Source organism: Peromyscus maniculatus, chromosome 5 (assembly GCF_049852395.1).
Source record: "Peromyscus maniculatus bairdii isolate BWxNUB_F1_BW_parent chromosome 5, HU_Pman_BW_mat_3.1, whole genome shotgun sequence".
Lineage (NCBI taxonomy): Eukaryota > Metazoa > Chordata > Mammalia > Rodentia > Cricetidae > Peromyscus > Peromyscus maniculatus.
In genome coordinates, this window is record NC_134856.1 from 87,536,723 (window position 1) to 87,564,713 (window position 27,991).

Here is a 27,991-nt window from a genome sequence, read left to right on the forward strand (position 1 = left end):
AGGCTAGCCTCTGGGCATGCCTGTGAGAGATTATTTAGATCGGGGTGGCCTCTGGGCATGCCTGTGAGGAATTATCTAGATTAGGTTGAGGTGGGACAACCTATCACTCTCTACTCTTGGATCCTGGACTGCACAAAAGGATGAAAGAAAGCCAGCACAATCAAGTATTCATTGCACTCTTCTTCCTGGCTGAAGGTGCAGCATAACCAGCTGCTTCAAGCCCCCGACACTCTGACTTCCCTTCCAAGACGGACTGTACCCTCAAATTGTTTGCCAAAATAAACTCCTTTCTTAAGTCACGTGGGTCAGGTATTTTGTCACAATAAAATGACAATGAAGACAGGCACATAAAGGGCTTTGTCTCTCCACCGCCTGTACCCTCAGCAGTATTTGTTACTCTCTCAATGACAGTCATTCTTCACTGGGGTAGGATGGAAGCTTTATGTAGTTTTATTTTTCATTTCCTGGACAGATAAAGATGCTGCCAATCTGTACTTTAATAGCTGTCTGTTCTATTTATTTACCCATGAATTTCAGCACATTGAAGGTGCAGGGAAAAGGGCTGCAGAAATGTAACCATCTGCTCTGGCTCTGGCAAAAAGTTGTTACTTCTGCTCCGGCTCCCAAGGGAGTTTCCCAGCAGAAGTATAGCTTCTTCTGCTGCTCTGCCTTCCTAAAGGTGCTTCCCAGCAGAGATTCTGCTCCATGCCGGCAAAAGATCTTCACCCAAAACTCTTTCAAGAATTTTATTTGGGAAGAAGGAATCCAGGTCAGAACCAGGAAAGCTGTCCTTCTGATTCTCTCAATTTTGAGAATTCTGACCTGCCTCAAGAGCACAGAGTATACACCACCCTCAAATGAAGAGTCCTTCCCCCAGTCCTCAGGAGAGAGGAGCTGGACCCTCCTCCAGCTATGAAGAAGTCCTCTCCACCATGAGCTTCTATCTGTTCCAGTCTCCTCCTGGCATGCTCTGGACCCTGGAGGTTGAATTGCAGCCTGTTTGTTATGATACAGATATTTAAACTTCTTTACCTTCACAGTTGGTGTGTTGTATTAATAAAGCAATGTTTGATGTAGAAAAACAAACAAATACGGCAAGGCAAACAAACATGTTCAACCCTTTACAGTGTGCTTCTAGCCCTGCTTCTCTTCCATCTTGTATCCTGGCCCCTCCCACTCTACATCCATCACTCTCTCTCCCTGTACCAGTCTGTCCATTTTCACATAATGTGTAAACCCGGTAAATCCTTGAATTTGAAAAGCAACAACTTCTTCCCAAGGTCCCATCATCCTCTGCCTGCCTTTTCTTCTTCTCTGCCTTGTGTCCTGAGATGCAGAGGCCCTGTTTCTTGCTGTCCACTCAGATTTTAACATAAAGTTACATGGTCAGGAGTAGCTAAAGCACCTTACAACAAACCACCCTACCTGCCTAGTTACCTCTGCCCAAAACAAATCTAAGTTTGTTGTTTTCATTTTCTGTGACAGGGTTTCATATAGTCCAGGCTGCCCTCAAACTCAGCTGAGGCTAGCCTTGAACTCCTGATGCTCCTGCTTCCACTTGCCAAGTCTTGAGAGTATAGCTACATATCACCATGCCCGGTTTCTGAAAAGAGAACATTTAAAAATCTTTTTGCCGGTTTTTGGTATGTTTCTCCCGGCATCTACATAAGTTCACACTGGCTTCTACTTCCATCCTGTAGTTTTAGACACCGTAACTGACCTATTAGGGAAACCAATTCAGTTCACTCTCTCCCAAGTTCATACATTCTCCACCTCCAAAACACATGACGACACTATTAAGGTTCCAGAAACACTGGGGGCCATGGTGATGCAGCCTACAATCTCAGTATTCAGGAGATGGAGGCAAGAAGATCAGGAGTTCAAGGTCAACCTCAGTTAAGTTTAAGCTCAGACTGTCATGGGATCCTGTCACACAAACAGAAAAAGAAGCCCACAAAATCACTTTCATACATAGCCAAGCTGTGTAATAAACCATGGTGACTTCTCTTCTGCATGCTGTTATCTTCCCAAGTATTAAGAACTGCACTAGAGCTCCAACCTGACATAACTACAGCCACTTTGGCTGTCACAGCCATTTTGCTGACCAGGTGACTCCTAGCACGCTTCTTAAACCCCACTGGACACCAAGTCCTTAAAGTATGGGTGTTTCTCTAAGCCACTGATGCCCGACGGCTTCTCAGCTGATGTTTGAACATAACAGCTGACGAGAAAGGTCATACATAGCACCTTAGTCTATCTTAGCATATAAACCACTTTCTCCTGCTTGAGCAGGTAATCATTTGTCTTCCGGCACTCGAGAAGTGCTTCTGCTTGTAAGTCACCAAGAAATTGATTGATCTCTATGCAGTCCTTGATTCGCTGCCTTTCTTTGGTGTCACACACAGCACTGTGCTGGCTAGGGTTACATCAACTTGACACAAGCTAGAGTCATCTGAAAGGAGGGAACTTCAACTGAGAAGAGGCCTCCCTCTTTAAGACCCAGCTACAGCGCAGTTTCTTAATTCGTGGTTGATGGGGGGAGGCAGCCCATTGTGGGTGGTGCCATCCCTGGTTTGGTGGTCCTAGGTTCTCTGAAAAAGCGGGCTGAGCAAGCCATGATGAGCAGTAAGCAGCCCAAGTCCACAGCCTCGGCATCAGCTCTTGCCTTCAAGTTCTTGCCCTGCTTGAGTTCCTACCCTCCCTGCTTTTGATGATGAACTGTTATATAGAACTGTGAGTGAAATAAACCCTTTCCTCCCCAGGTTGCTTATGGTCATGGTGTTTCACCACAGCCACAGTAGCCCTCAATGCAACATAGCATTTTCCACCTTTGGTGGCTGTAGAGGTTTGAATGAGCAATGTCCCCCAATAGGCTCCGGTATTTGGACACCTGGTTCTGAGTTGGTGGCACTGTTTGGGGAGGTTATGGAACTTTTTTAGGAGATGGAGACTTGCTGGAGGAAGTCAGTCCCTGGACTTTTGAGAGTATATAGCCTTCCTCCACTTCCAGCTCGCTCTGCTGACTCGGTGTGGATGGAAATGTGCCCACTCAGCTTTCTGCTATAGCTGCTGGTTGCCATACCTTCCTCTCTCTCTCTGGAACTGTGAGCCAATAAACTTCCTTCTGTAAGTCACTTCGGGTCATGGTGTTTTATCACTGCTGCAAAAAGTAACTAATACAGTTATTAGTATGAGAACCCTATTCTCATACTCTGGGACCTTTTTGAAGCACTTGCCCTTTTAAAATTGTGTCCCCAGACTCCAGCAATGTCCCCTTACTGTTCAGGAATGTCTGGAATTCTATAAAGCCCACTCTCCTCAAGCGGCTGCCTCTCACCCTGATCCTGTGACCTATTCCTTCTCACATGCCATAGCCTGACATCCTCTCCTTTTGCCCAGTAGTTTCCTAGGGGATATCTTCCCCACCCCCAGCTCGTTCCCTCACTCTTGCCAATTATATCCTCCAATACTATGAGGGTGTTAACATAGACACCCTTACTCTAGTAAGTCTTTTGCTCGCTTTGGAATGCTACGGTCATAGTTCTACTGTCATAGTATCTGAAGACATTCAGATTTTGGGCATAAATTTTTTTCCCTTCCAGGAACTTCTGGATCAATCTCTGTTGCTCTGAAAATTATATTCACTTCTTTACATAGTGTACTCAAGGCTTCCCGACACAATGCACTCACAGGTTTGGCTGGGCATATGGTGGGCTATTTGACTCCAGAACCTGTAGATCATGACACGGCCCTTTCACGGGGGTCACACAGCGAATATCCTGCACAGCAGATATCTACATTATGATTTACAACAGTATCAAAATTACAGTTATGCAGTAGCAACAAAAACAATTTTATGGTTGGGAGGTCACAACATGAGCAACTGTATTAAAGGGCCACAGGGTTAAGAAGGCTGAGAACCACCGATATCCTCGATTTTGAGTTATTTTCATTTTGACAGGGTTTCATGTATCTCAGGCAGGCCTTGAATTCACTATTGTAGTGGAGGACATCCTTGAACTTCGGATTCTTGTGTCTCACTTCCTGAGTGCTGGGATTACAATCGCGTGCCACCGTTCCTGGTGCTGGGGATGAAAGCCCAGGCTTCACAGTCAAGGCAAGCACTCTAACAACGGGGCTACATTCTCGGCTTGAATTTACTTATTTATATTTGCAACAGGGTCTCCCTATGTAGGCCTAGCTGGCTCGGAACTCGGTATGTAGTCCAAGCTTCACACAGCACCTGCCTCCTCCTGGCTAAAGATGTGTGCCACTACACATCTTTTTAAAAAACAAAACAAAACAGTTTTGGTGCCTGTCCTGGATCTCGCTCTGTAGACCAGGCTGGCCTCGAACTCACAGAGATCTGCCTGGCTTGCCTCCGGAGTGCTGGAATTAAAGGCGTGCACCACCACTGCCGGCCTTTTCACCTTCTATTTTTTCTTCCACCTGTGTCACCCGCCCCCCCCCCACACACACACTGTGATTTCCCAGCCCTCCCATCCTTTACTCTCACTGTATTAAGGATACACAGACATTCTCTTTTCCTGCACAGACCCTCCAAGCGGACCCCTTGGTTTGGCACTCAGTGTTCACCAGGGAGATGCCTTTTTGGCTCTTGGCTCACTGCTCCAGTTGAGCAGGCATTGAAGCCCAGCGTAACCATCGGCACCTGGGTGGCCTCCAAGTTTGTTCACTTGGTAACCTGGCTGGTCTACTTCTCTAGAAACTTTAATGTCTCTGTTCCCACTGAAGGTAGGTACTCTGTAGAGAAGGAAACTGCCAGTGTCCCACTTCAAAGATGGATGCTGTCCAACTTCTCCTCCACACCACCCCCACCCCCTGACCCCAGTGTGGTTATCTATTTTCTTTTTTATTACAGTCTGATGGGGAGAATCTTTCAATCATTTTTTAGTATGGCTTTTTGGAGAAAACAAAGCAAATACATTTAATCCATCAAACCTCCAGAAGTTCCTCACTCACACGTTGGCCTACTGCTGTTTAGCTTCTGGCATGAAAGAGTCCTCCCAGCCGGGCGGTGGTGGCACACACCTTTAATCCCAGCACTTGGGAGGCAGAGGCAGGCGGATCTTTGTGAGTTCGAGGCCAGCCTGGTCTACAGAGTGAGATCCAGGAAAGGCACAAAGCTGCACAGAGAAACCCTGTCTCAAATAAAACCAAAAAAGAAAAAAGGGTCCTCCCATGTAGCCCAGGTTGACTGGGAACTTGTGATCATGTGACTTCAGCCTCCCAGAGGCTGGGATCACAGGTAGATGTGCACCACCAAGCTCACTGAACTGGCCAGCTAACACCACCACTGATTGTTAAGTGCCCAACGAGGAGATCTCTCTTCACTTTTATTTCGCATGGTCTCTTTAAGCATTGGATGCTGATGGCCACTTTTTCTCCCTCTTCCTTCTCTCTTGAGTTCACCCCTGGAATCTGCTATCATCCTCCTTTGTAAGCCCCCTTTGCTTTCTTTACTCCAAGTCTCTCACCCTCCACCCTGTTTCTTGGGCTTCTGCTCTTCTTATTCTTCCCACTTCTGTAGGATGAATTCACCAGAGCCCTTTAATGTTATCTGCCTCACCTACCAGACACACTGCAATCCCAAAACTTGTATTTCTAGCCCATGGTTCTTGGTCAGAACATTGAGCTAGCTCTTCATGCAAAAGCTGCCTGGGTGGTTCTTCTTAGATTCCTCCGTGAGCCCCACAATCCCCAGCGCTGCTTTCCCGTGTCTCCTCTTTATCAATGAAAGCTGCCCTCAGCTACTTGAAGAACCAGCCAGAAAACATGGGTCATATTGAGTGTAAGCATTAAGAATGGGCTCTACCTTCTTAATATCAAGAGAAGTTCTAAAAATCTAGTGTCTTGTGGTCACTTGCAGGACTTGCTAAATACCAACTGCTAGACCATGAGCTCAAACACCTGACTCTGGAGATCTGGAATGGCTTAAAAACTCATTAAGTGATGCCAACGGTGGTCATCTGAAAACTACCCATGCCCTAATACCTAGCCCCATTACGTTAACATGGGCAGCCCATCAGCCATCATATTTTGCTGATATTATAACTCTAGCCTTTAACTTATCTGGCCTCTTTAAAATACTATGCAAACTAGAACTGGAATGACTCCACTAAGATCTGAAGTTAGAAGACCTTGGACACTGCTTGGCCTGACTTGAGGCTAACACAGTAAATTCTTTGGGTGATGCCACGTGCTTTTAACCACCAGCCATCAGCTTCAGAAAGCTGCTAACCAGCAAAAATCTCAAATACTAAGAATGATGTATATCGACGTGATATGGGTACTCTTGCTGGTGGTTTCTGTAAGAACGTAACCATTGTCGCATGAGCTACTCCACACCCATCTCTCCCTTAGTGACCCCCTGTCCTCTCCACAGTGACTGCTGACCTTACTCTCCTGCGAGTGTTTCTGATCTCCAGCTGTCAGCAGGAAACCAGGTAAGTCTAGCTACTATCATGTTGTGCATGTCTTCTGAACATGATGCCACCTTCCTGTTTATACCATGAACTCTAAATGACAAAGACCCGCTATGGCTTCCTCAGGTGTCACTCCTCAGCATAAAAACCATATGAACAGTGACAAGATGCTGAGAGAGATCACGGGCACAGACAGCAGGAGAAAGCTTAGAAATGACAGCACTGAAGCTGGACTTCACAGCGGCATGCCAATGGGCAATGCCTATTTAATTGAAACCTTGTAATAAAAGTTTAAATACATAAAATGATTTTTTTATCAAAAGGACTCTCCCTACTCCCTGACCTGATGCATACAGAGGACAGGCAAGTGGGAACTGGCTATCTGTAAGGAACGGAGAAATGGCAGCTCCAAGTCTAGTTGGTATCTTCTTTCTAAAAATGCTGTGATTGACTCAGAGTCTCCCATGAGCAGGAATGCAGCCCAGAATGGCTCCTTCAGCACGCAGAGTCACAGCCTCAGAAGACAAGGAAGAGCAGGGCCTCATGCCTGGGCAGCACGATGTCTTCCACAGTGCGTTCCATGGCGCGCACCTGCTCTGGGGAGGCAGTCAGGAATGCCAAAGGCCCGATCCGCTGCTCTGCACACGAGTGGCAGAGGTAGCCACCCTTGTTTTCCTTCCTGTTGCTCTACAGGGATGGATAGGAAAAAGAGGTAAGGGCACAATCTAAGGACAAGAATTCCACCAAAAAGTACTGAATTACTGTCCAGCTGCCAACATTCTGACGCACTATGGCTGTGGTGTTCACTCCTGTGTCAACCCACAGAGATAATCCCTACACAGCACTGTCATCTAGACTCAACTCTCAAAGTCCTTTAGAGGATCAGCCACAATTATCCAGTCAAGAGATAAAGATCTAGGGCCTGGAGCTACTGCTGAGTGCTGGAACGCATGATTAGCATGTTCAACGCCATGGGTTCAATCTCTAGCACCAAAGAACTAAGAAAGTGAAAAGAACCACCAAAAATTCAACAGGCCCTCCAGGCAAATAGCTCCCCTCTGAAGTATCTGGCTACAACTGCACCTCCCAGACTGAAAGGCTTAGCACACCCAGGCAGTGTCATTCAATCTGATTAGCTGATCTCTGACAAAAAAGATGACCTCACATCTGCCATGCTCCCATATCAAAGCTCTTAGAAAAGCATTATACAGATTCTCTATTACCTTCCTCACCCAGAACCTAGATGGGCACAAAGCCCACAAGCAATAAAATGGGTATGAGTGACTTAACCCTACAGAGAGTGAACGCACATAAGTGATAGGCAGTTTCTTCATGGTAAGGATGGTGTCCACAGGGATGGTGTTGTTGCACTGCCCCACACAGCAGTGGACCACTCCTGTTTTCAAGACGTTACTTGTCAGCTCTGCTTGCAAGAAATACTCCTGTGAAGGAGAAAGACAGAGGTGAATGGCAATACTGGTGCCTTCTACTTGAAAACTCCAACAGCCTAGGACCTGCAGCACCCCTCAGACGTATCCAGAAGCAGAGAGCCACTGTCTTGTTTCCTGATTTTCTAATGTCCCCAACTCCAGTGCTATTGCCAAGAAAGAACACTCAAGACAGTAGAATTGGCTTTTTGGTAAAATTGCTAGATTTTTAAAAAACAGACTGGTAAACATGAAAAGGTACCATTTACAATGACGTTTCAGGACTAGTTCTGGATTCATAGTCCCTATTCCCAATTGCAACATTAAACAATTGTTGTTGTTGTTGTTGTTGTTGTTGTTGTTGTTGTTGTTGTTGTTATCATCAGCAGCATTTTGACAGAGTCTCACTATGGAGTCCAGGGTGGGACTGAACTCTCAATCCTCCTGCCTCTCCCTTCCAAGGACTAAAACTGCAGGCACACTTATCATGCTTGACCCAGAGAATTTCTACATAAATTCCAAACCAGGGGAGCTGAAACTCAGAACTGCAAGCAGCAGCTGCCCCAGTGGACACAGCTCAGTGATAGCGCTTTCCTACCGAGTGCAAGGCCTGGTTCAATCCTCGGCACCAAAGTCCAAACCGACCCAACACACTCCTGCATTGCTGACTCTCCAGCTGCCAGCTGTCTAGCAGGGAAGGTTCTTACAGATTTTTGTTGTTATTGTTGTTGTTTAGATGTTTCAGTTTTTCAAGACAGGGTTCTCTGTGTAGCCCTGGCTTGTCCTGGAACTCTCTCTGTAGACCAGGCTGGCCTTGAATTCATAGAGATCCGGCTGCCTCTGCCCCCCGAGTGCTGGCATTAAAGGCGTGGGCCACGATGCTCAGCTTCTTGCAGCTTTTTCATCTGCATCTATTTCACGGTGTCTTATAAGGAGGACACACTATGGCACACTCTGGTGTTAGTGCCTGGCACACAGCCAGCAAGCACCCAAACAGAACATTAAAGACTTCAACTATAGGTGCCACTGGGTCAGGGCCATTCAGCTCAGGTTGTGTGGCTCCTGAGGAGTTCTCCACAATATGGATACTACATAGCAGACTACACATATTTTCTGACTCCTAAAGTATGACTTCATATCTGCTGGCTAAAAACTAGCTACTTACTGAATTTTTCGCTATCTAGGACCCCTATTTTGACTCTTTTTCTCCCTTGCAGGACTTGCCTACAAGATGCATAAGCACTATGATGGTCTTGACTGTCAGGTTGACTGGATAGAGAATCTCCTAGGAATTGGTGAAGTGTGCCTTTTGGTGTGTCTGTGAGGGTAATTCTAGACACGATCAGATTCTGAGGGTTCTGATCAAATAGATGGATCCGTACAATGGCATTATTGGGGGTGGTGAAAAGCAGAAGGTAGGGAACAGCTGGAGCAAACAGGTCCTATCTGGGGCTTGCCCTTGCCCTGATCTTTCCCTGTATTATTCTTTCTCTGCTACCTCACCCGCACGATGTGAGCTGCTCTGCCGCATCACACCTTCCTCACTGTGAACCCTCTAAAACTGTGAGCCAAAACGTAACTACCTTCCTCTAATCAGTTTACGTCAACTATTTCCTTAAAGCAACAACAAAACTGACACAAACACTCAAGTTCCAACTGAATATTAGCAAGTGACACTATAACATCCTCTTTGAAGTTACAGGTTCTTGTTAAGTTCCTTTCACCATCACCTCCAAGCTCCTTCCCAGCAGCACAAATTCAGCATGTCCTTCTGACCCATAACAAAAGTTTCAAGTCTGCACAAGTCCAAGAACCAAAGGCAGCATTACTAATACGTATTTTTGGTTCCCTTCTCAGCTATTCATTCCTGACAGACCCAAGCTTTTTTAGCCACTAAGCCCTGCTCTCCAGCCCTGTAACTCCAACACTGAAGGATCCGATGCCTTTTCTGACCTCTGCACATGCATAGACACCTGCAGTCCCACACACATGCACACGCACTACTACACACAAATAAAAAGAAATCCTTTTTCAAAAGTACACATAGCCCAAGTTTATTTAAAGAATTGTATAACAGGAACTACCTGCAGAAGAGATTGCTACCCTGCTTTCCTCGTGGGTGTACTGGTTTAGAGATCTAAACTGGAGTCAGCAAAGTGTAAGTGAGCCAAATCCAGATCCTGTAAATCAAGGTCACTAGAACATAGACACACTCATACATGAAGTGGCCTACCTTATGGCACACAGGAGGCCTAAGTTACTCCTCAAAAAACACGTGACCAACAAAGCATAAAGTATTTACTATCTGATACTTCATAGAAAAAGTACTTGGGTGACCCAGGTGATGTAACTAAGAAAAAAGGCTCTAAGTTCTGATAAGAGTCACATGCAGGGAGAGACAGGTCAAGGCCAGCTTTAGAAAATATGCTGTAGCTGATTTCAAACTCCACAGGCAGACTATCTCAGAGGCTTAAAGGAAAATACTAATGGGGATTAGAAAGTAAAAGTCTAAATAAAATGCAAGCTAAATGGTCCTATGCCAAAGGCTTTTTTGCATACCTGTTTTGTTGCTATTTAAGACAGGGTCTCACTATGTTCCCCAGCCTGGTGCCAAGCATCCTGATACTTCAGTTTTCTGAGTACAGGAACTGCAGACATACATCACTATGTCCAGCATAAAATTTTGTTGTAATGTCATATAAAAGATTTACTTGCATAGGCTCTCTTTTTTAAGCTCTGACATCTTTCCACAAACACATGAAAAGGATTCTTTTCATGTATTTTTTTTGTCTACCTCTTCATCTAGATGCAGCTTATGGAGACAGGGATTCCTCCTATGCACCAATGTAATTCTAGTACCTACAAGGTGATTGGCGCATATGGGAGACACAGTCAATATTCAACAATGAATACCAAGGGTCTTTCCTCCCACTACTTAAGAACTTTGGGATATTGAATGCCCCCAACTAGAATCTGGTAACTGTCTCCTCTAACTGCTGTGAAGGCCCAAAGCTTTATGTAGCAATGTTTAAACTCTAGAGCACCAATTGTCTCCTTGAGAAAAGATGCCAACAGGTAAATGTCCTTTCTGTAAAATCTTACACTGTGGGATAGATAAGTGTCCTGGCTAGGTTTATGTTAATTTGATACAATCTAGAGTCGTTTTAAAAGACAGAACCTCAGTTGAAAACATGCCTCCACCAGGTGGGCTTTTGGTGCATTTTCTTCACTGATAATGTGTGAAGGCATAGTTCACTATGGGTGATGCCACTCATGGGCATAGTTCTGGGTGCTATAGGCAGGCTCAAGAAGCCATGTGGAGGAAGCCAGAAAGCAGCATTCCTCCCTGGCCTCTGCATGAGTTCCTGCCTCCATGTTCCTGTCCTGACTTCCCTCAGTGATGGACTGTGATGTCGAAGCATAAGCAGAAATAAACCAATTCCACTCCAAATTGTTTTTGGTCATGGTGTTTCAACACAGCAACAGAAAACCTGACTAAGACACTAAAGAAGAAAACACTGCCATTGGCTTTTACATTTACAGTTTAGACTTCTGGCTTAAGCATCTCTGGTTCAGAGAAAGATGAACATTAGTGACTATTAATGCAAATTCAAGGTCGGTAAGACTAAACAGTTTATACTTATGCTTGTGAAAACCAGGACAGAGACGGCGATAGGGCACAAATGGAGAGCAAGTTATTTGTGGAGGGCAAAGGCTGAGAATTGCATGAAGACTGAATATGAGTGATCTCACTTTCGTGCATCTCCACAGGGGAACTGGCCCAGATACCTAGAGACTCATGTCCCTCAGAAGAGCAGATTCTTCTGGAAAAGTCTACTGCTAGAAGCAGCTGCCATTTCAAAAGGAGTGGAGGTGTGGGGGGTGTTGTAGAAGGGAGAAGTGTAGTTACAAAACACAAACTTGTCATTTTTCCCCAGGAAATGTGAACTGGCTGAGCAAATGCAGAATTAAGAAATATATGAAAACCACTGACTTTTTAAACAGACCTATGCAGTCTGGCACAAGCTCACTCTCTCACTTCACTGGTTAGAACGCTATCTGCTCTAGCGACCTCATCTCAGCACACTTACAAGCTCACCCAGCACCCTCATCTTAAGGTCTCCCAAGGCCTAAGGTTGATCCCTCAAACCACATGTGACTCAAACACTGGAAAGTAACTCTGATTACCCAGTTCTCTTACCCCAGCCAGAGTCAGGATGTTCTCTAGTGATTTGGTCATTATGAGCCGCTTCTTGGCACGAGTGACAGCAACATACAGCAAATTCCATTCATCCTCAGAAAATGACTCTAAAAAAGGAGGAAAAACAATTCAAAAGCCTGCCTGCAAAAACTCATTTTATCATCTAAATGAGATATCATAAAATCCTCACTAATACCTTACAAGCCTCTCAACATTTGCTAGCTATATATACAAAATTTTCCTACAAATGCCAATTGGGAAAAAAAAAATCTTCAATAACTAATTACACAAAATACTTGTTTCTTTTTAGTTTTGCTATACAGTAAATCTCAGGACTATGTTAACTAACTACTCAACATCTGCAATAAACCCAGTAGATACTAACATGTGCAATGGCCCCAGGGGATACTAGTGTACAATGGATCCAGTGGGTACTAATGTGTGCGATGGATCCAGTGGATGCTAATGTGTGCAATGGACCCAGGGGATGCTAATGTGTGCAATGGACCCAGTGGATGCTAATGTGTACAATGGATCCTGTGGATGCTAATGTGTGCAATGGACCCAGTGGATGCTAATGTGTGCAATGGACCCAGTGGATGCTAATAGTGTGCAATGGACCCAGGGGATGCTAATGTGTGCAATGGACCCAGTGGATGCTAATGTGTGCAATGGACCCAGGGGATGCTAATGTGTACAATGGATCCAGTGGATGCTAATGTGTACAATGGACCCAGTGGATGCTAATGTGTACAATGGACCCAGTGGATGCTAATGTGTGCAATGGACCCAGGGGATGCTAATGTGTGCAATGGACCCAGGAGATGCTAATGTGTGCAATGGACCCAGGGGATGCTAATGTGTAAAATGGACCCAGGGGATGCTAATGTGTGCAATGGACCCAGGGGATGCTAGTGTGTGCAATGGACCCAGGGGATGCTAGTGTGTACAATGGACCCAGTGGACACTAATGTGTGCAATGGACCCAGTGAATGCTAATGTGTGCAATGGATGCAGTGGATGCTAGTGTATACAATGGACCCAGGGGATACTAATGTGTTTTAACCCCCTTTCTGTCTGGGAGGCAGATGGTAAGACTGCGGTTTGCAGAGGGTATGTCATTCACAGATGAGCATACCACCAATTGAGGGGCAGAGCTGAACCAAGGTCTATGCTCTTCCCAGTTTCCTACAGTGTCTATCTGGATTAGTTCATTCTAATCTGGAACTATCTCACATCATCACGGGGAAGACACATTGCTAAGCCCACCTCACATCTATCATCTCCTAGTCTCAATACCTAGCAAACTAGAACAGCCAATCTATGAACAGACTAGAAGCCAGTGAACTGTATGTACAACCTAAAGGGATGGGCTATGCAATGTATAAGTCCTATCTTAATAGAGCGGGTGTCTAAAAAATGTATGTAAATATTAAAGGAGCTTTCCTGGTTGGGAAACTCAAAATGGTTTTATTCTGAGATTTAAAGTCAAAACAAAAACACTGCTTTACAGACTTGACCAATGAGCCTCGAGAAGCCACTGGTGAAGCAGCAATTGGTAAACAGAAACTCTGGGGCTGGATACAGCGCCTGAACACGCAGGCCTCTCTTTTCAACCTCTAGCACTGCAAATAATAACAAACACTCGAAATTTTTTTTCTTGGAGAGTAAGTAAACTAATGTTTGGAATTCTGTGTGAGGCTGGAACACCTAGTGTCTGATGATGCAAAGGCCAGAGCTGATGGGCACTTGTGTTCACAGGGACATCATGACTCAATACCCTTTCAGCCACCTGAGAGAAAGACCCTGTGGAAGCCTGACTTCTCTAAAACCACAGTATTAAAAATCAGAAGTTTGGGAGTAGGTGTGACTTTTTGTTGTAGACTAGGAGGCCATCCTATCCCATCCAAACCAAAGCAGTCAACTCCAACTATAAAACAGGAGCATCCCAAGGGCTCCTGTGTCCCTCCCAACCCAGTGTTCCTTACCAACTCTGAAGTGAGGAAGCTGGGCAAGATTATGCCTGGCACAAGGCACTTTCACGAAATCATCCAAAACATGCACAGTGTCAAACTCTAAGCCTTTGGCTTTGTGCACAGTGCCCAAAATGTACTCTAGAACAGAAATGTAGCAAGTTAGATGGGGTCCCACAGGAAAAGAAACAGGCAAAGCATCCTTACAGGTGTGCCCCTGCATAGGAAAAGGGCACAGGTAGAAAAGACGGGTCCGAGAAAGTATAAAAATTAGTCCCAGGAATACCTCAAAGTATCCTATCCAAGAGGCCAAAGAGACTTCACTAGGTCCCACACTCACTTTAGACATACAGGCACAGGGGCCCGAAGTTACACATGGCGGAGCTAGGTCTAGAAAACCCTATTCCAGGGGCTTTCGAGTGCAACAGAAATAAGAGACCCTGTGGGGAAATAACTGCTCTGCTCCTGTGTTTCTTTACTATTTAACATGGTGCTAGGGATCAACACCAGAGCCTTGTCCCCTCCTTCATTTAGAGCACAGCCACTGGTGGCCACAGAGGCAGAGATACTTCAAGAGACCATCTGCTCCTCCTCTTGAAGGGAAGGCAACAGCTGCTTTCCTTACCTGCAAAGTCCAAATCTTCTATGTGGCATCTCTCTATCCTTTCTACTAGTTCTGGAATCCTGATATTGTATTTCTCAACTACTGCGATCTTCGCTTCCAGCTCCTTGTCCTCAGCGGCAGTCACATACCTCTTGAAGCCACTAAAGCCTTCTTTGTGCACCCATCTTCTGATGAACCTGTCTTTAATGATGAGGTTTCCTAAGGAAGAGACATAGCCAGGTGAAAATGAGAGAGGTTGGCCAACACAGGGCAGCAGCTGTAGGATTTAATGGACGGTCTCAGAGCTAGGAGACCCAGGTTTCAGTCCTGACTGGACCACTAACTCACTGTGTGTCCCTGGGCAATTAAGTACAGTGTGGCCTCACAATCTCCAACTGAGTGTCACAAGCCATATGCTCAAAAACCTCATCTACTTCACAGAGATCTGAAACAGCATAATCCAAGGAGGAAAAGTACCACAGAAACACTAGGTTTTCAGCCAGGCGGTGGTGGCGCATGCCTTTAATCCCAGCACTCCGGAGGCAGAGGCAGGCAGATCTCTTGTGAGTTCGAGGCCAGCCTGGTCTACAGAGCAAGATCTAGGACAGGCCCCAAAACTACACAGAGAAACTCTGTCTCAAACCACCACCACCACCACTACCCCCCCAAAAAAGAAAGAAAGAAACACTAGGATTTCATCTGAGGCCCAGAGAAGCAATGGTGTGTAGCTGCTCAGGCAGGCAGAAGAATGCAGGAAAAGGTGGCTTACAGGACCAACACTGGCAATTAATGAGACTAAGAAGGATCTAGAAAAACCTGCCAGTAGTTCTAAAAACAGGCCCCCAGGCATCTCCCTCAAAGAGAAGAGCAAAGCCAGCTCCTCAGAGGAAGAACAAGAAACTTGACTCAGGACCAGCCCACTTCCCAACCCTAGCTGAGTTCGACTCTCCGTGCTCCAAAGCCAGGCTGGCACTCACGTTTCCTCCGTTCTTCCTCTGGCTGAAGAAGGGTCCAAATGTCAATGATTCGGTCCAATCCAAATGATTTAATCCCCTGAAAAAAATTTCAGTGGAATTTTTGTTTTGTTTTATAAAACAAAACAAATCCGGAGATGGGATCTTGAAATGAGATGGTTTCTTAGAAACAGATCACAAATATTGCCAAAGCGCGCGCACACACAGAAAACAGAAAGCACTGAGCTACTGCCTGAAACTCTACCTATGCTTTAGAAAGGAAATCCCCAACTGTACACTGCTTTGTCATCAATAAAAAGGCAAGTTCAATGTGCCTTCCATGAATACAATGGCTAGAACATGGACACAAATGATAACCGAACAGAGCTGGCAAGCAAGACACTCACAACTGTTTCTTGTGAGCAACAACCAGAGGGTGTCTGCTGGTCCAGTTATTCTGTAATCTAAAACCAGCTCTCGGAGGAAAGGTCCTGACTGTGCCATGGCTTTGGCCCTATTCTACCTTAGAAGCGCCTGATGGGTACTGTCTGTGACTCCAGCACTCATAGGGAACCAGGCCTAGCTCAGGAGACAGCATGACAAGGACTCCACCTCCAACAAGTCACATCTACAACACTGACAGTGTATACTGCAATTTATACCAAGTGTGTAGTTTAGCACCATAACACATGTCACGGGTAGAAGTGAACATAGAAGAGGGAGAACAGTATACTTCATATCTGACATGGATGATATTCCAAAATTACTATCTTCTTTCAATAATGAAAACGGTTATAACTTCTAGATGAAATATTAGAGACATCAATACAACAATCAAATAAGTTATGATATGTTGAGTGGAAAAACTGTACTTTTATGTATACCATTAACAGCAATTATGTAAAAATACACATTTTTAAGGACAATGACAAAAATAATTAGCAAAAAATGAGACTTTTAGGAAATACTGGAATTATATGTGATTTTTCCCTCTTGGTGCCAAAATTTCTATATAATACTTATTTTAAAACAAAAGAAAGAGGTATTTTATGGTTTAATATTTTACTGAGTACCCAACACATAGTAGGCCCTCGAAAATATTTTTCCATAAATATCCTTTATTCATGTAACTTCAAGGTTAAATATGCCACAACATGTCATTGAATTTTCACTGCCCATGAAACAGTCAAAGGCAAGGCATTGCTGTGTCTTTGGGTGGAGAAGGAGGCACACAGTGGTGACCTGCTCCCAGCCATACGGGTATTCGATTCTACCTTCTTTCTGGGAGCTGGTTCTACCCAGTGCCATAGCTTACCTGTGCTCCCACTAATGGTTAACATGCAGTCAGAACCCAGGAGCCTGACTCCACAGTCACATGCAAGAAGAGTGCTCATTCACTGACTGTTTCAGAGCACAATCCGAGTGTCCAGTCACAGTGAGGCCCAGGGAGAAGAATCCAAAACCCAAAGGCGTTCCTGCACAAGATCCTAAGGACACTCACACTTTCCTGGGTCTGGTCTCTGCACTGGTCTATGTGCGACGTAGTCAACAATGTATTCTTACCCCAATCAAATGTATCCTTGAAGGGGAGTCTCCTTCTGTCACCCGTACAGCCTCATCAAACACATTGGCATTGGTCCTGGACAGCAGAGCCACTTGTCCCTTTATGTCACCCCTGATGCCACCTGGAGACGCAAGCGCAAACTCCATGCAAATCAACACGTAGAACACAATTAACTTTGGTTAAAAAAAAGAAAGCCTTACTCTGATGGTTCCCTCCAACCAATGTCTTTTTTCTGACTCTCTTGCAGACATCCAAGATGGTAGCTCCCACATAAGCAATTTCCACACCAAATCTAAAACTCTGTTGGAAAAACAATACAACAAATGCAGTTACCCACCTGCTCAGAGGTATGTGAGCTCACATCTGTCACTGGCAAGGCCTAACTCATCCTACATAGGAAGGGGACATGGAATTTCACTAAAGTATAATCAATCACATGGACACAAAAAGGAGCCTGATGACTGAAACATTACTGTTTCTATTAACAACAGCATTTTCTCCTTTTAAAGATTTACTTTTATTACTTTTAATTAGGTATATGTTTGTGTATCTGTGTGGGGGTATGTATATGTTAACACAGTGTTGTCCACAGAAGCCAAAGGCAAAAGATCCTTCTAGAGCAAATGGTAGAGGTAGTTGTGACCTAACGGGTGCTAGGAACTGAACTGGGGTTCTCTGCAAGAGCACTAAGCATTCTTGACCTCTGAGCCATCTTTCCAGCCCCAATAATACCATTTTCCGCTCTGGAACTCTGGAATGATCTATCTACCACCCCGAGTATCCACCACACACAATCAATACTTCCTTTTCTCACACGTCTTCAGCTTCGCTCAGCCCTCAAACTTCTTGTCTTGCCTATTTGGCCCCTTTACTTCTGATCTCACACTCAAACATTTCTGTCTTCCTCTGCCAGATTAATCTTTCCCAAACACTTTAATTGAGCTGCTCTCTTGCTATGAAAAGGGACACATAACACATATAGAGAAAGAAATGCTCCACTCCCAGCATCCTCCACTATCTGGACAGTCATCTCTACAATTATCCCCTAATACCAAGTGTAAACTTTTAAGCAAAATTCCCCTCGTTCCTTCTCAAGTCACATCTTGTGGAGATGAAATTACGCAAAGGTGAAGAGAGGGTAGAGATTTTGCTCTTGCCTCTAAGACTTCTTTCAACATCAAAGTACAGCCTCTGTTACAGGAGCATTTTCAGGATTGGGATATAGAACACTCACAGAGTGCTTGCTTGGCAAGCACGGGCCTTGGTATCAATCCCCAATACCACCACCACCACAACAACAACAACAAAAACAAAACATTTTAAGTCAGGTGTGCTGGTGTATAACCATAATCCCTAGCACTCAAGAGGTTGAGGCTAAAGGACTGTGAGGTCAAGACCAGCCTAGGCTACATATATAATGAGTTCTTCTCTGAAAAAACCAAAGCCAACATGAACAAATTCCGTATTTCTCTGCCTTGGCCCATGCTGTTCCTATCACCTTTTTACCTAGACCCTATTTTCTTGACCACATCTGCTGGAAAGATTCCAATCTTCCCAAACTTCTGTTATTCATTGCCTTTCCCCATGCATCCATAATATAATGAAACAAGACATGCTTTGGTGAACAGTAATCATGTTGTCTATTTCATGAATTATGTCTCTATCTACATCATGAATCATGTCACATAGCTGCAACCAAAACGAGAAAACATGACTTTCAACAGGACTTTGCTGCTATAAAACTACTCAGAGTAAATCAAGGTCAAATTACTTGTAAAATAAACATTGATACATGACCAAAAAAAAAAAACCAAGCAACCTTATGTTATCATGTAATGGGAGAGAAAATACGAATCTCTTTTACATAACTCCAGATAATTTATACAGATGCTCCAACACTCACTCCTCTGTGTGGGCCTTTGCAGTGGAGGAACCTGAGTACATCCAAGCTAGCATCAATAGTCACATCTCAAATTGATAATATAAACCCTTGAAACTATGAGATGGATGGCACTTCACCTCTGTGGTTCTCCCTAAGCCATAACCCTGTCTAACCATGAGAAAAAGCACCTGAGAAGTTTCAGCACATACACACACACACACACACACACACACACACACACACACACACACACACACACACACACTCTCTCTCTCTCTCTCTCTCTCTCTCTCTCTCTCTCTCTCTCTCTCTCTCTAAAACTACTCGTCCAGTACTTCTAAAAACTATCAGTGTCATCAAAACCAAGGTTAAGTCTAATAAAATGTCACTTTAAAGAAAACTAGAAGCAGGCATGACAGTCATAATGCACAATCCTAAAGTGCAAAAACTAAAGATACCTTAACTATGGACTTAAGGTAAAATAATACACTGGCTTGTTATCTGTGGAAAATAAAATACACCTTCCACAGTGCTGGCACATTAAAAACTAAGAGGGAAAACAGAATGCTTGCTTATATGCTCTAGGCCTGAGAAGCAGCACAAGCTCTTACCTGTGTGAGATAAAAGACATGGGTGTGGGGGACTGTGAACAGAGCATTCACTGCACCACGGAAGGTATAGATCTGCTGGTGGGGGTCCCCTACAAAGATCTTCCCACATGGCTGAGACAGAACTATGTTCATGATAGCTGCAATCAATAAGAGGAGAAGTGAGAAACCCGAAGGGCAACAATCAGTGATGGCAAGGGCGTCACAACAAAAAGAACCCCTATTTAAGAAAGGAAACAAGGCCAGGTGGTGGTGGCGCATGCCTTTAATCCCAGCACTCGGGAGGCAGAGCCAGGCGGATCTCTGTGAGTTCGAGGCCAGCCTGGGCTACCAAGTGAGTTCCAGGAAAGGCACAGAGCTACACAGAGAAACCCTGTCTCGGAAAAACAACAACAACAACAAAACCCAGCCAACTTATTCCATGTATGTGTCCTCTTACATAATTAATCATGATGTTGTTTCTATGTATTTGAGACTACTGATGTCCTAAATAGTTTATCACCTGGGGTACAGTCCTGGGCCTCATCCACAAAGATGGCGTCAAAAGAGGCAAGCAAAGGCTTGCTCAGCTGCCAGAGCTTCAAATAGCCTAGAAGAGAGCAGGAACCAAGAGTCACAACTCACAAGCAGAGCCGCTCCATCTACAGACACCCATGCTAGGAAAGCTGCCTACCATCATGTGTCATTTGGTATGCCTCTTCTTTGCATTCCCCCAGCTTCCGCATGTTGTCCCAAAGTCGGCTTGCTTCATGGACACCATTCTAAAAAGTAAGTGACAGGGGAACCCAAAGTTTAAGACCCTGGAAGAGATAGTACCCTGAAATCACACTTCTGCTTCCACGTAGTCAGTGGGAGCAAAGATGCCATCCCAGAAAAGAGGGGACCACCCCTTCCAGGGCTCCACAGTTTTAACACCGAGATCTCAAGTGCTCAGAGGGGGTGAGGCTGGGGCTCCAGCAGAGCAAAGATCAAAGACCTCAACAGCTGATGAATCACAAAGATCCAACTGTTTGGGAGGCAGAGGCAGGTGGATCTCTATGAGTTCAAGGCCAGCCTGACCACAGAGCAAGTTCCAGGACAGGCTCCATAGCTACACAGAGAAACCCTGTCTCAAAAAACAACAACAACAAAAATCTATTAGGGAACAGATTTTACACAAGCAAAATGTGTGTAGAGCCATTAAAAAAAAAAAAAGAAAAAGAAAAAGAAAGAAAAGAAAAGAAGGAGATTCCCAATCCCTGAGGAAGAACTGAGCTCTGACAAACTGTGGGCAAGTCCTGCTGTGTCTGTCCTGACCTGGTATGTGGGAAAACTAAGGTGGGTGATAAAACAGACACTTGTCTGTGATCCTAGCACTAGGGAAGCTGATGCAGGGGAATCTTGAGTTTGAGATTAGCCTGGGTCACAAAGACCCTTTCCCCGCCAAAATCAGAGACAAACAAAACCCAGCAGGACTACTACGAGAGTTAAGGGAGACGCCTGCTCCTCATAGGAGAAAATGCCATGTGATTCCCAGTTGTCAAGACAGGCCTTTGTCTCGTCTGTCCACTTTCAACTTTCTAGAAGGAGTTCTGGGGAAATGAAAGACAGAGATCATACCAGGTCCCTCCCTCATTCTGATTACACTGCACTCACCAGCTTCTCACTCTGTTCAACCATGACTCTCTGTCCTTGGCTATTCTTGCACCAAATGGGCACGTGATCGATAGTTAGCTCTTCATCAGCTGATGCAAAGAAGTTTTCTAAAGTCTTACATACTAACTTGGCCCTTATGAATCCACCTTTCCCTTCAGCAAGGACGGAGTTAACCATGAAGGGTGTTAACTTGAAGAGATTCAACTTCTTCTTCAGCTGGTACCTGTAATGCATACCCCAAGTGAATGGCATTGGGCTTCACAGGCATTGTGGTATTTACTGTATCCCCAGTTCTCATCATTGACAAGGTAATTCCAGGTATCATACACAGGAGAGGTTTTAAAAACCAGAAAACCATTGGGCTTCACAGGCATTGTGGTATTTACTGTATCCCTAGTTCTCATCACTGACAATCTAATTCCAGGTATCATACATAGGAAAGGTTTTAAAAACCAGAAAACCACATCTGAACTGAGACGGCTTGCCCTAAACTTTCATGAACTCATAAATGACAACCCAGAGTTGTACAAAACAGCTCATAGCAGATGCTACTGGTTTGGGTGTGGTTCATGCTCCAAAACAATCTCCCCCCCACCCAATAAGATACCCACAGTTCAGCCTTCGTGCCCCCAAAGCCTCTGGTGTATGAGAGTTTCACCCTCCCCAGGAGTGCCTAAAACTCTTCAGAATTTGACATATTGAACTTCAATGCCCGAATTCCAGAGAAACACAAATTCCCTCTCAGTGAGATAGCGATTTGTAAACAAAGTATTTTTATGCTGCAAAAGTATGATATGAAAGCTCTTTTTCTATCTCTTGCTTCTACATAGTGAGAACATCATGCCAGTTTCTTAGAGTATGATCATAACGACTATCACATGCCAACAGTGGCCACGGGAAATGACGCCAGCACTTGTGATGCTCACTTTCGCCCAACGTGGCTGTAGGCCATGGAGTGGAAGGTTTTGCAGATGACATTGCTGGGGAAGACAAGCTCTGCCTGCTTTGCGATGCTCTTGTTGAATGTGACATACAGAAACCTGCTCTGAGACCACTTCTCAGCATACTTGACCAGAGTAGACGTTTTCCCAGTGCCTGTGGAAGCCAAGAGGAAAGAATGTGACCCTCTGACTAGACAAATCATGCACCAGGATCCTCATTCGGGTGTTTTCTCAGGCTTATTCTTCCTCTGACCTAAGACTAACATCAATATTGATAAAAGTAGTACCATGAAAGGAGTAGGAAACCCCCTCACCTAAGATTAAAGTGGCTGGGATCTTGGCTCTGGCCAAGCAGGAACGGGCAAGCTGCTTGATCTCACTGACTTGATCTGTGAGTGTGAGGACAAAGTCCCCAGAAGCAAGAACTCAGCGGCAGTTAGCTGGTGTTGCACCAGTGATCATCCATGTCTCTGAGCCCAGAACATACAGAAGACTCAAGGAGTCCTCTGATCCACCAGCTCTTCTTTCTAACATTCATCCAATCAATCTGTGTTTCATTTAACAAATATTGACTGAATACTTATTGCATGGTCACCTATGTGCCAAGCAATGAGAAATAATAGAAAGATTATAATCTAGTTAGAAATAAACACCAACACGAGGTGAAACCAGGTAACAAAGTGAGAATATAAAGGAAGCATAGGGCAGGAAAAAGAGTGAGAACTAGAAACAAAAATGGTCTCCTCTGTAAGGTGAGACTCTGGGAACATGACTCCTCCTTCCAAGTCTAACAAGGCTGCTCTGCAGATGCACATGAAACAAGCAGACATTTATAGAACAATGCACGTGCTGGCTACTTCTACCGTATGGTAATTAGGTTTGATCAATTAGCAAATTGGTTACATTAAGAGTTCAGCAATCAGATATTTGGGATTCAAATTATTAAAAAGGCCTTCATCAGGAAGAGACAGAAGTGACAAGAGTCAACACAGCATGACAGAAAAAGAAAGAGAAATGGGGTGGGGAGGAGAAAGAAGGAGGAAAGAAGGCATCCCCGGAGAGACAGATTCAACTGATCCTGCCTCTGCCACTTGCTTATCTGAACTAAAGTAAGTCTCTCTGAATGCCAATGTCTTCATAACATAAGGCTATCTAATCAACCTCACAGAATGCTGCTGGAACCAGCACCATGGCAGGCCACTGCAGGTGTTTAACAAATGTGGCCAGCAGGGTATCAAAGTAGAAAAGCAGCAGGAAGGGATTGCAGATCGAAAAAAATATCAACAGCAAGAGTTCAGAGAAGACTGCAAGTATTTCAGGAGACTAAGATCAGAGGCACAAATGACTCTACATTTAGGAAAGCGGGCTGAACCAAGAGAAGCCCTTCAAGACATCACCCTACGAGACTAGGGAGCTACTGGACCCTGTTAAGCAGATAATATGGCCTGCCTCTCCAGAAGGAATTGCTGACTGAGAATGTACAGGAGGGGACTCACCCTACCTCACTGACAGACTCCATAAAATAATGCCTAGGAACTATCTGTCTAAGCAGGAATCCAATGTAGGTATTCTAAACAATGATAAGAGAAAATCAGTACTTCTTGGCTGGCTGCTTTGGGGATTGATTAAAGTAATTAAATAAAGTCAGAGTGCTCCAGTAGGTATTGGGAAGGGGATACAGTGATTAGCCAGAAGCAACCACATCATGAACCTGATGCTATACTCCAGGAACCTGACAGGAGCTCCCTTACCTGCAAATGCCATAATTTTTACCACTTGGAGAGGCTCCATCTTATGGTTCAGAATCAGCTGCTGTTCATGTGTTAGTTGGATAGATGTTTTCTTGCTATAATCATTACAGAAGAGAAATTAGAAAAACAGAAAGGAATTAAAAAGCCCAAGGGACGGCCAGTCTAAAAACCAAACAAGCAAACTGGATACACAACAGTAGACCCCCAATATGCCTCCCCTGAAGGGCGCTGAATGTTCTGAAACTAGATTAAGAAGCTACTGTTTAGCTCAATAAATCTACTAAAAACCACCAAACTCCAAATGGGTGAAATTTACACAATGTAAATCATGCCTCAATAAAGTGATCAAAGCAAAACACCTCTTGTCCTCACACATGAAAAAGAGTCAAGAAAGGAAGTCAAACCAGCATTATGGTTCATGTCTGTAATCCCAGCACTCAGGAGGCTGAGGCCAGAGAAGTGTGGACTTTTTGAATTCAAGACCAGCCTGGGCTGCATATTGAGACTTTGTCTCAAAAAAGAATAGAAGACCAAGCACACACCCACATATAATGCATACATACCCTGGCCAGACAGATGGCTCCTCTTTAACTTTGGTGGCCTGGGTACAGGAATTCTCCTGAAGATATAGGCAATAGAAAATGTTGTAGTGAATCCTAATGGGGGAAAAAAGTAGATTTAGAGACTTCCAAATTTAACTCATAATCTATCTCATTTTTCCTCGGATGTATTTCAACTCCTTACCATTTCCAAAAAGAATATTCCTATTACATTTCAGTGAAAAAATGGAAAGAAAAGACTTTAGTCTCTGCAGCTGAAAGAAGCACTTCCGGGAATCCCAGTCCTGAGAAACAGGCACTGTCTTCTCTGTGTAGCATCACACAGAGGAAACGAGGACGTGCTCTTCAGGGGAAAAGAGTACTATCATGATCTTAAGAGACAAGCAATCAACAGAGCAGAAGATCCACTGGAAAGCAGGCATCAACACCACTTACAGCAATGTGAACCCTGCTTAAATAATGCAACCTTACTGCCAAACTTAAAGCCATCTTTCTGGACCTCAGTTGCTCTTCTGCCTGGTGACACTGGTTTAGAGGCATGGATAACATTCCCCTTTAAAAGTTCCAAAGGAAAGGTGCTTCACGGCTAGTAAGACGAGAACACCAAAGACAAGATGTCAGAACAGCTAAGGGGACCAGGGATGACAAAACTAGCCAACAGAGGAAGGAGACATAAAGTCAGTCCACCCAAAGCAGCTCCAAAACCTGTCGTATGCACGCTGAGCCCACATTCAGCAGCCTGGAACACTAATTCCCCAGTCAAGTGCTCTGCTCCACTCCAGAGTGAGAGAGCTGATCTCAAAGCATCACTCTTTTTGATGAAAAGAGATACCTTTAGTAACATTTCAGGAGCTGGACATACAACCAGATCAACAAACCACGCTACTATGGGCTGAACTGTGCCCCCCTGAAATTCAAAAGTGGAAGCCCTAATACCAAAGTGACTGCTGGAAGAAAGGAAGGAAGGAGAGAATTAAGATTCAGTGCCGTGACAAAGCTTTGGCCGTGATCTACTAGTACCACCATTTTTACAAGAGACACTATCAAGTGCTCTGTCTCCCTGCCCCCATCTCTCTCTTGTTGGGATACAGAGAAGATGACTCACTAGGAACCCAACCTTCCCACCTTGTTCTTGGATCTCCAGCCTCCAAAAGGGCAAGAAAGCAAATGTCTGTAGCTTAAGCCACCTGGTCTTTGCTGCTGTTATGGTGTCCATACACACACAGAATCCTAAGTATCCATTTGCTTAGGAGGACACTGTTCTTCATTTGATCATCTGTCTTGGTGAAATCTTAGAGAATGTCTTGCCTCAGGTCTCAGTGCAATGGAGTGGGCTAGAACATAAACCAGTTAACAAACTGAACATAACTTGGGATAGATGATAGGACACTGCTGGAGTACAATGTTCTGTACTGTCTTACCAAGGATGACAGGGTCACTGCTGTGTTTCTCTCGAGGCTCACTAATCCCAGGGGTCAGTCTTTTTCTAGAGAAGAAACCCTCAGGGTTTCTGCTTCTCTAGAACTGGCTGCATGATGGCTGCCTGTCTCCACCACTTCAGGTGAGAGGGCAGGCCATTCCGTATATACCACCCATACTCGGAATCTTAAAGATCTTCCCTCCCCTAGTCCCAGACATCTCTCATAATCTTGCACTAATTTCTCCCATCTTCAATGCACTCCTGCCACACTGGACTTTTCCTGGTATTTATCAAATTTACTCCAACTTTGGGCCCTTAAATTACCTATTCCTTTGTATTACATGAAACATACAGAATATACAAATTCATAGAGACAGAAAGATTAGACATTATTTCAAGATGGAGAAGAAAGGAAAATAGAGCAATCATTTCCTAAGTACAGAATCTCTATTTTGTGTGATGGAAAAGCCCCACAAATGGACAGTAGTAGTATCAGGACATAATATCATGAATGTAATAAATCAACACAATTAATGTAATTAGTGAATATCATAAATATAGTTATTGAATGAAAAAAATTACCTATTCTTTCTCTTAAAATGCTCTTTCCCATAACCTGTAACTCAAAATGGGGGTTCGTCCTTGACATTCAAACTTGTTCACACCATCCAAAGCAATGCCCCCCACTGCCCTCTCACTGCTGCGCCCCCATTCCAGCACACCTTGGCCCTAGGGCGCCTCCTCCTCCTCCCGTGTTCACGCACTGCCTATCCGCTCACACTGGACAAGCTCCACGTTAGCTGTCTTCACAGCAGACTCGCTTGTGCCTGGACAATTTCCAGCTTGCTATTTATCTTCACATATGTTATCACTGTCCAGATAACTCTGTATGAGCAACCAACACTCTAGGCCTTTCTCACATTAAGAAGATACAGTCATTAAGACTCCCACGATCCTATAATCTGCTTGAAAGTGAGCAAGGAAGAAAGAAAATGCTAATGTTTTCCTAGGAAAATGTAGCCAGGTGTGAATACAGAGAGAAATTTCACCTTCACCTACAGCTCAACACCCAGAACACAGAAACTACATGAAGAAATCTTAGTTGACCATCACATGATATTCATGAAACACTTGGGATTCTTTTCCACAGCTCAGTCCCCTTACACTGTACCCAGGGAGAAAGGAGGAGCTAGGACAAGTCTAGGGCCTTGTCACTTTATCATAGTATCTCTCTTCCTCCAGGGTGTTACCTATTGCTGATGTTAATCCCCTTCTCCCTCATGGCATAAAGGAGCACGGCTATGCAGTATAAGGTCTCGGTGACATCTGGCATGGTCACTGTGGAGCTGGGTCTCCTGAGGCAGAAGAGCAGATGCTGGATGTCGTTCACGCAGCTGGAGAGGAGCACCATGGCAGCCACCAAGGCCCAGACGTTAATGCCCTTCAAAGAGAGGTATACAGGATAAGAGGAGACGCCAGACCCAGCCACAATCTGGAAACTAGTGAGGAAACTGATGGACATGTCCAACTTCTTATTTTACTGTATCTCTGTAGCAAGACCTTTAATCTCTCTGCCCCTTTCAAATTACTCAATGTGTCAACAAGGGAAAAGCCTGCTTAGGGGCTAGAGAAATGGCTCAGTGATTAAGAGCACTTGCTGTTCTAACAGAGGACTCAGGGTCAGTTCCCAGCACCTATATGGCAGCTCACAATTCCTGTAACTCCAGTTCCATGGGATCTCTTAAGTTCCTGCACACATGTGTGGACCTACCCTTAGGCACACATTCACATAGAAAAATACAAATACACACACTGGGTTGTTTTTGTTTTTCAAGACAGGGTTTCTCTGTGTAGCCCTGGCTGTCCTAGAACTTGCTCTATAGACCAGGCTGGCCTTGAACTCAGAGATTCACCTGCCTCTGCTAGGATTAAAGGCATGTATCACCACTGTCTGGCTTATATTGTTATTAAAAGGACTATCATAAAGAAACCCTATCACTCCAAGTGTTCAGAGGCTAGATAACTA

General features: G+C 44.5%; 1 protein-coding gene across 7 annotated transcripts in view; it reads right to left on the reverse strand.

Moving 5' to 3' along the window:
- Positions 1-6,675: 6,675 nt before the first annotated feature.
- Fbh1 (F-box DNA helicase 1) overlaps positions 6,676-27,991 on the reverse strand; it is a 39,374-nt gene continuing 18,058 nt past the window's right edge. For all 7 annotated transcript variants that reach the window (XM_042278162.2, XM_016008501.3, XM_042278161.2 and 4 more), the window contains 16 exons: positions 27,216-27,406; positions 24,549-24,641; positions 23,986-24,080; positions 22,220-22,388; positions 21,294-21,516; positions 20,332-20,419; positions 20,161-20,247; positions 19,662-19,798; positions 17,369-17,468; positions 17,168-17,289; positions 15,629-15,704; positions 14,673-14,870; positions 14,063-14,188; positions 12,075-12,181; positions 7,757-7,888; positions 6,676-7,133 (listed from right to left, as the gene is read on the reverse strand). In XM_042278162.2, coding sequence (XP_042134096.1) covers positions 6,963-7,133; positions 7,757-7,888; positions 12,075-12,181; positions 14,063-14,188; positions 14,673-14,870; positions 15,629-15,704; positions 17,168-17,289; positions 17,369-17,468; positions 19,662-19,798; positions 20,161-20,247; positions 20,332-20,419; positions 21,294-21,516; positions 22,220-22,388; positions 23,986-24,080; positions 24,549-24,641; positions 27,216-27,406 — 2,115 coding nt within the window. In that variant the 3' untranslated portion in view covers positions 6,676-6,962. The remainder of the gene's footprint in view (positions 7,134-7,756; positions 7,889-12,074; positions 12,182-14,062; positions 14,189-14,672; positions 14,871-15,628; positions 15,705-17,167; positions 17,290-17,368; positions 17,469-19,661; positions 19,799-20,160; positions 20,248-20,331; positions 20,420-21,293; positions 21,517-22,219; positions 22,389-23,985; positions 24,081-24,548; positions 24,642-27,215; positions 27,407-27,991) is intronic.